Source organism: Calypte anna, chromosome 6, assembly GCF_003957555.1.
Source record: "Calypte anna isolate BGI_N300 chromosome 6, bCalAnn1_v1.p, whole genome shotgun sequence".
NCBI lineage: Eukaryota > Metazoa > Chordata > Aves > Apodiformes > Trochilidae > Calypte > Calypte anna.
In genome coordinates this window covers 1,390,616-1,403,011 of record NC_044252.1, presented here as the reverse complement: position 1 = coordinate 1,403,011, position 12,396 = coordinate 1,390,616, and the positions used below count along the sequence as shown (strand labels likewise).

Below are 12,396 nucleotides of genomic sequence, written 5' to 3'. Positions count from 1 at the left end.
CAAACCTTTTATGGTTTTTTCTATGTGATCTGAATGATGCTTGTGTTTATTTTAAGCCTCACTCCCAGTTGCCTACAGTTTTTGACTTGTCTTCATCTCCCATATTTAGCTCCTGCATGTTATAAACTGCGTAAGAGAGAAACTGCATCCATTTTAGTGTCCCTGATGTACCTTACACTGAGAGGGCAATTTATTAATGTTACACAACACTTCACAGAAAGCCAACCCTGTTAACATGTCGTGGTGTTGAAAATGCCACCTGTTTCCATTTGTTCTGAAAAACTTTTTTACAAGCACTTACAGCACATTAAACTAATTCAGTACATTATACAATCCACACTTTGCAGCTCAGACATGCAAAACAAACTCCTACAAAGCCAACAACCACAGCAGCTCAACACAAGCCCCCAGTACCTCAGCTGCTATTCAGCTAAGTAGACAGCAGGGATTTACCAGTGCACAGTACAGATTAGAAACCTGCAGAACCCTCACAATTTTTCTTCAGACAACTGGAAACACTGCCTGAAAATCATACACTGTTTACCAACACACTGCAGAGAATAAGCTCCCTCAGAACACAGAAAGCAAGAAGTGGCTCATCTTGAAACAAACACTGAATGATTGGGCTAAAGAGAAGCCCATTAAACTGCTGAATAGTTAAATTTAGAAAGCATTAAAATGTATTGGTAGCCAGTGTTATTATTCAAAGAAATGTCCTCCAGTGGGACATCGAAACGCAGAATTACACTCATATGTAAAACAACTCTCAAGAAAAGAACAATTCACACTATGTGGTGTTGCAAAAGCAAGCAGCAAGAGCAATTAAATTTTAAAGTAATTGTAATGCTTTTGAACCTCAGACAGTCCAGAAGAACTGATGGCTGAACAGGTGGTGACACAAACACAAGAATCCTAGAGAAAGGAACCCCCGAGCGCACTTGAGCATCACAGAAACGAGCGGCTGGGTCCGGTTCTGGCACTCACCTCTGGGGACTGATGGTTGGGTCAAGGACAGCCAACCTCCAGAGGACCACCATCTCATCACACATGCTTGCACAAGCATGAGCAGCTACTTCTGACTGCCCATTGCTGCGTCCCGTGTGCCCGCTGGCGCTGCTGTGCGAGGCCGACGTCCGCACGCTGTACCACCAGCCCGTGATCTGCAGGGGATGAGGATCAGAGGGGATGAATGCTGGGGGCCTCCAGCTCAACCCCTGCTCTCAGCCTCATAACCACAAGGATATGGGAGCTGTAGTCAGTACCATGTTTTCATTGGAAGGCAAAACAACTGTAAGCATGACTGGTGTTGGGGGTTGTGTTGGTTCATGAGAACTAAGGGCCTCTCAGATCTTCCCTGCTAAAAGGCATGTGCCCACAGAATAAAACACTCACATTTTTAACACTCGCTTGCTAGAGGCCCTCCAAAAGTGAACAGCTGTGATAAATGAAGCATTTCCTTTCCCCTGCTCAAAGCTGATGCATGTGACAGAGCAGGATACTTACACTGCAACTTATCTTACAAAGTGAGATCAGTGTCTTGAACTCTCAAAGGAAACCTTCCCAGTAATATTTTTTTAAAACATCAGAAAATGTACTACTTAAACCCATCAAAAGGTATCTTCTACAAAAATAACAAAAGAATCTGAGATTCTACAACCCAACATATACTTTTAGTTCTTATCAAAATGACAGCTCATATGTGATGTACTTTGTTTAGGAAAAAAACCATTAAAAATTAATCACTCTAACTGTGCAGAAATCAAACACAATGTGCTGCCCAAGAGTTCAGAGTCCATATATTCATCTTAAGAGCACTGAGGTATTTTGGGGATTTTGTTACAGAAGCATCACAGGAGCAAACTGTAACATCACTTGAGCATGGAGAAGCCCACGCCCACGATGCAGACAGACCACAAAGAAAATTATTCCCCCACGGATTGTACAGGCACATGGCACACATCTCCCCCTGCCAGAGGAAAGGGATCTGAATACCTGCTCATAGTTGAGGCACTGATCAGTCAGAATCTCCAGCAAAGGGGCTGCGTTGCTGTCCCGGCGCTTGAACATTTCCCGCACGATGGAAAGGAGGTTCCAGATGCCCTCGGGCTCTCTGCCCCGCAGGGGCCGTAAGAGACAAGCCCACTCTGCAGCAGCTGGGGGCTCCGTGGAAGAGAGATACATTGAATTCACATCACTGTGGATAAAGCAGAAGGGCAGGCATGAGGGGAAAAAATAAAGAAATGAAATCATGCACAGCCACACAAAACCCGGAGTATATTCGACATCCCAGGTATGTTTGCACCTTTCAACAGAGATGCAGAACCTAAAAAAAGAGGGTGTACAATGAGACTGAGACCACCACACAAACAAGGTATTGAGCAAACACCGTGTGCTCTACTGAAATAACACTTGCCAAGAAATGCAAAAATACAGTCCAGAAGAGCAACTGTGAAACTAAGAACCCTTCAGTCCATAAATGTAAGGGCTACAGGGTGGAGGACCTTACAGATCACTTTAATTCCCCTCAAACAGTTACCTGAAAACTACAGGAGAGGGTCCACAGAATTTATGAAGGGTTTTCTTGATGTTGTCACTCAGAGTAGATTCATCTAAATACCAGGTGCTTTGATCTGATGCAGAGGGTCCAGCAGTGGGATCTTGACAAAAGAATAAAACATACACAGTTTGCAGGATTTGAGGGTGTTTTCCTCTGTCTGCCCAGCCACAGAGGCTTTAAGGAACAGAACCCACTATCCATCCCTTAAAAATGTTATCCTAATAAAACATGAATCACTGACAACACTAAACTGGGAGGCATGACTGGCGTGAGAGCACCACAACCAGTGGGACCAATTCCAAGGATTCTGCCAACAGAATCCTCAAGTTGATTGAGGAAAGATGCAAACTTCTGTACCTGGGACAGAAGCTCCCATCCATCAGTGCAGAATGAAAGCCAAATGGCTCAGTAGCTGGGAGGATTTGGTGATTATGTTGGGTGCCAAGCTGACACAAGCCCATGGCAAGTTTTCACTGAACACATAAAACAAAACAAAAACCAACCTGCAAACTGGGCTATATAAGGAAAAGCACAGCTAGCTGATTTAAGGAAATTGTTTTATCCCCCTCCACCTGCCTCTGGTCAAGTTTTGGGTCCCCCAGTCCAGGGACAACACTGACAAACAAGAGGAGTACCAAAGATAGCTGGGGGCAGAGAGCCCAGAAGAGACTGAAGATGGGCTAATTTCATCTAAAAAGGAGAGGGTGAGTGGTGATCATGAACAACCTACAGCTACTTGGAATCCCAAACACAATGCAGACAAACTCTTCCTGGTAGAAACTGCTAAAAAAATGAGTATTCATATTGGACATTAGGAAAGAAGTCTTGACCAAAAAGGGTAATGCAGCATTAAAATAGGAATACTCTGTAATGTCAAAGTCATGGAAATAGAGCCCCTTCTATGTGTGACACAGACAATAAGATCTATTCATCTTACCTGGGGCTCCACACACCGTGTTGATGGCAGTAGACTGGGAAGATAAGAGCTCATCCAGCAACCTCTGAGCTGTTGGAAGAATCTGAAAACATGAAGCAAACATTGAATACACAGTTGTTTCTTATCCTGATAAACCCAAAGATCTGCCTGGAATTTCATGCCTGAAGCATTCTCATGATTTCAGAAGTATTCAATAGACACAGCCATGATTTCAGAAAGGACCATAGAGGGTGCTAAAGATTATCCAATGGCAACCCAGCTGCTCCTCTGTTTCCTTCCCTCTCTCAGAGCAAATCTATATGCAAGGCTGAGGCTGGCTTCCTACATTCACAGACTAAAAAGTAAACAAATACATCACAGGTTCCTCTCATATGAGTTCCTTTCTCATTTGTTGAGAAGCAGGAGCCCACAGAGAGTAGCACTGCAGCTCATTTTCAGTGATACAGAAGTGACTGCAGTCAAGGTCACCCTTTTCCTGCATTTTGTCCTTTATTCCTCGTTCCTAAATAATTTCTTTGAGGCCAAGCTAATGGGAACAAGCTATAAAATACATCTGTACCTAACTTTTTGGGTTGTCTTATTTGCTGTCCTGTTAGCAAAGGGATTATCTAAATATTAACTCAGACTCAAGAATAAAATTAATGCAATTTCAGCACTGATCTAATGATAGCTTCTGGCCACCTTGTGGCATCAGCACAGAAGGCACACATCTAAATGCAAAATCCTCAGTAGAGAAACCCTTTATTTGCCCTTCTGAAGGAAAAACACTCAGTAGAAAGTGCTTTTACCCAAACTGTGCCTAGGCTGGAACTGCAGATCCTTTACCATGCCCGCTTAGAGCAGATCAGACCACACAGCTAGGGTTTAAATGACTTGCAGCAGAGCATCTGATATCCCCCCCACCTTTCCACTTATTTTAAGTCATCACAAAGCAGAAAAGTCACAGGTCTAGGCAATATCACACCTTAAGGCTGAAGTCTCAGGGCCCTACAGTGACTTTTCCTTCAGGCATCTTTTTGCCAAGCACTCATATTTAATTGCAGGTGTACTGGCTTCATGAAGGGAAATAGCTCTTGGTAGAAAAACTGAGTAATAAACTCCAGCTGCTGAGAATCACTGAATCTTCACTGCTACAGGAAAGCCTTTTCACAGAGATTCTGAAAACACCTCCTTATCTAGCTGCATTCCTAGAGACTGTCATTCCTTTACACTTGACAGCAATTCAGCATTGTATTCCTGTGCCATAATGCCATTCACAAGCTGGAAACGAGGATAAAGTGGAACAATTTGTACAGCCTACTCTAATTTGACATCATGTAATCAAAATATGGGGTCCCAAGGTATCAGAGTATCTGTCTCCACTCAGAAACCTTGAAGGAGACTGTTGGAAGAGTTTGGGGCCTGCCCTGGCTTTTTCACAACACAGGTTAAGATGCAGCTGCCAATAAAACCCAAACTCTTCTGCTGGGCAGCATCCATCAGATCATCTGGCAAGACAGTAATAATTAAATGTATGTGTTCCAGATGTGCCTGGGTGCACAGCTGCTACACACGACCAAAGGAGAAATAAACCCTGTGAAAAGGAGCAGACACAGAAGATTTGAAAGCAAACAACCTGCATGTCACTCAGGAAACAGGTACCACCACCAAGTGACCAGCCTGTCAAACCCCTCCTTCATTAAGCTCCAGACTGTGACACAAACCTCCCAGCCCTAAAGGACAGAAACCCTTTTCCTGTTAGGTAATGCAGCAAGCAGCACACCCTATTGATGCTGAACATCCAGCAACAAAACCCACAGTGTTTTTATAACACATATCCTATGATTACTCCATTCTCTTTCATAAGATTAAGCTATTCTTTTGCTAGATTGTCCTCTAAATTTCCTACAGAAATAGGAGTGTCCCAAGCACAGCACCATGATATGAATTTTAGGTACATCCTGACACTAATCTAACCCCCACTTAAGACATTATGCACACACCACTGAAATGGGACAGATACCCAAGCAGTGGTATCTACTTTATTTTATCTGTATCCACAGTTTTTTTCAACTTTCTTTGGTTGAAACAGCATTAAAAAAATTTGTCAAACCCTTATGCTTTTAAAGCAAGCATTTCACAACCACTTCCTTGTGCATTCTCTGCAAGCCTTTTTGGCAGATGAGTATCTTTAATATAATCTTTATATATATATACATATATATATATGATATATCTTTAATATATCTAAATATCTATGCACAACATAGATATTTAAGGAATAAGGGAGCTGATTCTGTCTTTGGCCAATACCATTTCATGTCTGTTACTTTCATCAAGAAGCTTCACTGAGGGAAGACAAAAGGTACCACTTGGGTGCATGAGAAGGTGCCTGTACAGGGTATATTCAACACATCCCCTGGGTGGTCTTCTCCACTCAACTAACAAAACACAAACACAAAAAAAAGAGAAGCAACTTGACTTGTCCCAAGTTTTTCACCACTATGCCTTTATTTTATTGAGTTTCATCTTCCAGCAGCATATATAACCATGCTAAGATGGACAGCCAACACTCTTCTTTTTCCTTTTAAGCCCCATCTTCTACTTGGCAACAAGTTGTCAAATAACACAACAGGAAACTTGAAAAAGGGCAAGAACTGCAAAGCCTTCCTAGCTACTGACAAGTGAATAGCACAACTGGTTCCCTTGCAGCAAAAGACACCATCTAAACTGACCCAGAATAAAGATTAGAAAATTTTAAAAAGTAAAAATATTATTTTAAAATCATTGCAAGAAAAAAAAAAAAAAAAACAAACTACAACCCAAAAACCAAAAAAACCCAAAAACCCAAAGTCAATCCTATCAGTTGTCCCCATTTACCTGTTGTGGAAGTTCACTGATTAGGTACTGAGCAAATTTTTGCAATTGGTCTCTTTGCAGCCGAGACAAGGACTCAGACACTGGTGCTCGTAGGCAAACTGCAGATGCCTGGAAAAAAACCAGAAAAGGAGACAAAGTCCCATTAACAGGTCAGACCAGGAAGCTGTGTGCACTGCATGGACCAAGGGCCATCAACAGTAGCTGTGCTGATGGATGTCATGCTTGGTCTTGATGGACAATTTGTGTCTCTGCAATTATGCAGTGTGTTGCAGATAAGATGCAAATGTGCTGTCCAGGCTGTAGAAAATGTGCCTTTAAGAGTTTATTTCCAAAGAAACTGCTTTAACAGCTGTGCTTAGGATCTGTTGTTGCTAGCAATTGCACAAATACTGGCAGGGATTTCACAAACAAACCTCTAAAATAGGACATTATTCTTTAAGCTTCTGGCAAACCAAGCAGCTCTGTGGGGGGTTGTTTCACAGAATCACAGCCACCTCGTTTCTCTCATTAGAGGTTTGTTTTTTTTTTTAAATTCAATTTTTAAATCAGTCTCTTTCCATGTCTTATAAAAACTTAGATGACAACAAAACCACCACTAGTTTCCTAACATTTTTCACTCTACAGAACAAAAATGCCCAAATGGCATCTACCTAAAATATAACCTGGAAAAATGCAAGAGCAGTTTGATAATAAAGATGCTTCCAATATTGATTTGTCTGTATAGAGCAATACACCTTGGCTTGCAGCTTCCTAGGGGCAGTGGTCAATATATTCAAACATGAAAATCCTTTCACTATCATTTTTCAGGCAGAAGAACTGGAAAGAAAAGAATGATTCTTCTCTAACACAGGACCCAAACTTGCTAAGTTTAAATAATAGAAATGAAAATTTGTTCCTTATCCTCACTCTCCATAGCCACCTTTAAAACTGAGACAAGTAATTGAAAGCAGAAGCCATTTTTTTGGCCAACTCTCTGGTCCTAAATACAGAAAGTATACAGATACTGATGATTTCTCAAGAGTATCAATTTAAGCCTATTACAGTTGTCCATTGTGAAACATTAACAAGCTTCAGCAGGCTATTAGAACTTGATCATAAGCATGTTAGCTATAATATGTCCTGTGACAGCAGAAAATCTTCTCTTCCTTTCAGTCATCCAAGATTAATCCTTAATTACTCCTCAGCTTCCCAAAGACTGAGGAAATCAATCTCGGTGCAAGACTGAACCCTCAACTTGTGGATTTGGTGTGGATTCTGAACATTTTCATCAGGAGTTGGGATGAGAAGTACACACTTCTACTCTGCACAAGCAGCCATATAAAAACACAAACTGAATGTTGGGAATCTACAAGTCAAAATGACACCTTAGCACCTGTTAAAATGAACAGATGGACACAAAAGGTGCTCAAAATTACTTTCCCTCTGTGCTCTGATCAGGCAACCTGAAGAAAGAGCTTTCAAATCCCACAATTACACAGACTTTTAATAAAAGACTAACTGCAGGTGACCTTCCACTCCTCGCAGAAAGAATAAGTAATTCTACCACTGAAAGGAGAAACTCTCTGCAGTCTGCACCTTATCAAAGGAGCAGCTCAGAGCCTCAGATAATTCGCCCTGCAGGCTGCAAGCACGGGTTTGCCAAACCCGAAGCCAAGACCCATTTCCCTGGAGAGGTGAGCACGTTGCCTACAGCTGTGATGAGGAGAGCTCCAGAGAAGCTTCCTGGCCCCGTTTTCCATGGCTTACGTTGTGTATCCGGAAGAGGCAGAGCGCCACGACGTGAGCACACCACTTGGCCCCAGCTCCACAGGTGCAACTGCACGAGGTGATCCGGCAGCGGTCGAACATCACCGCCACGTTGTAGGCGCCTTTGGGGGGCACCATCTGGGGGGGCACCACGGTGGCACTCAGATGGAAACCTGCTCAAATTCAAAAAGTCCAAAATTAAACCTCCTGGGGCTCGGAAGCTGGCACCAGGAGTTGTTTAGGTAGGTGCCTTTGGAACATGGTCAGCATTAATAAGCACCCGGCGATGGATGCGGCTGGAGAGTCTCCAGAATATTAGAATTAAGACGAGAATTAAGAATAGAATTAGAATTAAGAATATTAGCAGAGAGACATAACTTGTTATAAGACATTTTAAAATACCAGCTTTTAATATATTGTTTTCTATACTTCTTTCTATTGATGTTTAACAAAAAGAGCAGAACTGTGTAAAGCCATCAATGACAAGTGTGGGTTTTATTACGGGGTCAAAGCCAGACTATCACATTTTAGGGATGATTTCTGTGTCAATTAACTCTGGCAGCAATGCAGAACAGGCCAGGTGACTTCTTCTGAGTGACTTCCAAGTCGGTCAAGTTTCACAATTTTACAGTGAACTGAAGACAGCACTTACACCTGAACACTTGCACTTTGAAGCTTCAGCAGCTACCCATTTCCCATTAATTATGTTCCTCCTTGCAATCTTGCAAACATCCCATTTTTATCAGCCAGGTACTCAGAAAAATAAAATTTTAAAAATGCCCTTGTGCTTAGACTGAAATCAACAGGAAAGGGAAACTTCAGCAACTACACTTCAGTGATTCCAGACCCCTTAATCTGTGATCAAAGAATTATGAAGCCCATCTCAGGCAGGATGACAAGCAGCTTGAAGGCTTGGCTTTTCATGGCAGCTCCAGTACAAAGCACACCAGTTGTACTCACTGTTCTCTCTTTCTTTTGTGGTTCCTCTCAAAGTCAGTGTTACCAAAGCACAGGAAGCACCAAGGCTATCAAAGCCATCACCAAAATTCAGCCCAACAATCTGCCTTGTGTGAAAAAATGTGGCTTGGGACAGATGACTGCAATAAGTTCCCCCATCATCCACACAGGGAAGTACACCATAAATCCACACTACTTATTTTTTTTTATTATGATATTGCAAGATTATTATAATGATGGTGTTCAGAAGTGCACATGACCTACTAAATACCATTTAAAACAATGTGCACTCTCTCTTCCTCAACATATCATCTCTGGGCCAATACAAACTTGTTCTTGCCTTGTTTAACCTTTCTTTTTCTCCTGCTCACCAGAATTCAAATCCTCTTCTTGATGTGGGTGATTATTTTGATTAGTACACATAATGCTACTCAAATCCTTCAGCCATTTTAGCAATTGGAACAGAATCAAACAGAGTAAGGCATTCACACAAAATTACTGCACTGCTTATTACGAGCTGCAGTTCTAATTTATGTTCCACACTTGGATAATACAACCCAAACAGTTCAGCTAGTCCTTCTGTTACACTAGAACTATCTCAGGCTGATGCCAAAATGTCCTAATTTTCACAAAAGCAAATTAAACATTTCACAAATTGGGACTGCAGTGAATAATAAGCATTCAAAAGGTGTTAAAGAAGAATGGGTCAGAGCTATGCACTCTAGTTGCTAGGATAAAATTTTTATTTGTATATGAAGCCAGCTAACTGGTTAAATGCAAAGAGGATGAACAGTTATAAAAAGACAAAGGAAAATTAAGGACTTTGGCATGATACAGCACAAGCTTCAGTTCAGACTGTAGCTTGATGAACACTTCTGCCACTGCTCATTCGAGCAGCTCTGCCCAACCCTTTCCCACCACTGGTCTCACTGTACTGAGTGACTGTTTGTGGGATGGTACAAGAAATCAGACCCAGAAAAAATGGGATTAATCATTCCTTTGATCAGGAAAACCACCACAATCCAATTCACTGCACAGCTTCCAGAAGTGTGAGGCTGCAGGGACTGAAAAGGACACGGTGAGGAGGGGACCATTCCAGAGAGCTTTAGCCCAATGCTACTGATACAAGAAATGGTCCTCAAATTGTATTTGTGCGCAGTCCAAGGGCAACTGCTGTCTCCTCCTGCAGACCAAAGTTCTTACCCTCCTGCTTAAATGTGAAGAATCACATCTACTGCACATCTGGGCAACCTGGCCACCTCATGGAGACACCAAAAATGTCTCTCCCTCACACTCACCCACTGCTCCTGATAAGGCTTATCTGCTCCCTGCATTACTATCCATTTCCAAAACACATCTGCATGTACCAGCACCAGTCATTCTGCAACTGCTTGTAACCCACCAGAAAAACAACAACATAAAATCTATACATTATTCTTGGCACACTCCACTCCCAAAAGACTTCAAGAATGAGCTGCAGGTCAGAGGAATTGCTCTGCCAGGAATCTCATACCCCTGATTACCACTTTTTTTAAATGCACCATGGGCACAGAGCAAGATGAGTGCTTCTGTGAGATCACTTGGACTTTCTGCACAAAACTGCAGCCACACACCTGAAAATCATTTGGAGCAGACAAGTGGAATTACATCCACCCCACCTATACTGACCAGCTGATGAGCTGCTTCCCACTCATGGAAAAAAAAAAACTTAAAACATTAATAATCCCTCCTCTGCATAAAGTTCCTCTGCTAAGGAGGAACTATAGAGGTTATTTCAAGTTACTTCCTTCCCTTCCACACACATAATGTTTTGTGAAGAAGCTCAGTATGTGTACTTATGCTTTGTATCATTCATTCCTCTTTTCCCCTACCCTGTCCTCCTCCCTCAGGCACACATTTTTCATCAATATTCCTAGTCCTTGTTCATTGACACTGCTTTACACTTTCTTCCCTTTTTAATCTATTCCTGAAACAAGCTTTGACCAGTGTCTTAAAAATTTCCCTCTTTCCCACTGTCCAAGTCCCAGGAATTACTGCATTTCAACTCATTTTGTCTCCCTTCAATATTTGCCTCCCTCAAGTTGAGCAATTACCTTGGAGGCCTCTCTCAGCATTTCAATCCTGACTGCACTCAAAAATCAGCTGAATCCTACTTAGTGGAGTTTTATTCATCCAAAATTACTCTGTCTCACTGACAACTCAATAAACCTTATCTATGAGGAAGTACTTCACTTCCAGTCCCAAGAATTCCTGCTGTTGTTATGACAGCAGACAAAAGGCAACAAAAAATCCTTTTAGATGCTCTGCCCCATATTCAGATAAGAGTTCATTAGTCCCTTGCAAGTTGTGCATCTCCTGGACTATCTCGTTCTCCTCTTCCTTCCTAAACTTAGACCTTTTATTCCCTTTCTGAGGGTTCTTTACCTAAATTTGCTCATTCCACTGACCACAGTTAAGTATTACTGCTATTAGCAACTAAACAGATCCACAGAAGTTTCTATCCCTTATCAGAGGACAACACAGGAACTTTTCCTCCTTAACATTACACAGCTTTTTATATGATCATTTTACTTATTACCACCAGGCTCAGTTCCCACATGGCAATCACTGTTCTGATTCTGAAGCTCACACTTGCAGACACAACACCACATCCACACTGACATGGCCCACCTTGACATATGAGTCTCTTTATTTCACTTCCTAACAGCTGTCACTGGAAAAGCCAGCTCAACGTTCATTTTTACTTCAAAGCATTTCATGAAAACTTTAGATTCCAGTTCTTTGTTAAAGTTAAGATTAGTTTCTAGAACCATCAGACACAAAAAGAAGAAGATAAGTGAGGCAACCCAACAAAACCCACTGTCCAGCCCAGGGATTTCCTTCTGCCAAAATACTACATGAGGAACTGTGATGTATTAATACAACTCCTTTGCTACAAGAGTAATTAAACCTTGCAAACTTGCTCTGCCATAAATGCACTTTAGGCAAGGCATTCACTCGACCTGACCATTAGAAAAGCATGTTCTCTTTATCAGTGTAGAATTGAAGCATTACACAGACAAAGGCATCCTGCAGACCTTTTTTCAGAACAGATTTAAGGATCTAATTTTCAGAATATTTCTGGCTTTTCACTCAGTTTCACAGCTGAGCTGACTGAGGCTGAAATAAACATAGTAGATTGCTCTACAAGGAGCTCTACAAAGAACACAGGTGGCAGGGAGTTTAGTCCAAGGTGCCAGAAAAGCTGGTCCTGAGACACAGTCATTGCACTGCTGTCCCTTTGCAAAGATGGTTTGGGGAATGTGAAATGTCCAGAGATGTGAAGCAGCAATGTTCTTAC

The 12,396-nt window shown here is 41.9% G+C and overlaps 1 protein-coding gene across 1 annotated transcript in view; it reads right to left on the bottom strand.

Annotated features, from left to right (window-relative positions):
* Positions 1 to 12,396, bottom strand: part of ZSWIM8 (zinc finger SWIM-type containing 8) — a 52,500-nt gene that overhangs the window by 20,966 nt on the left and 19,138 nt on the right. The window contains 6 exon segments of the mRNA XM_030453452.1: positions 985 to 1,160; positions 1,993 to 2,194; positions 2,537 to 2,657; positions 3,495 to 3,576; positions 6,354 to 6,461; positions 8,100 to 8,272. Of these exon segments, the coding sequence (XP_030309312.1) occupies positions 985 to 1,160; positions 1,993 to 2,194; positions 2,537 to 2,657; positions 3,495 to 3,576; positions 6,354 to 6,461; positions 8,100 to 8,272 (862 nt within the window).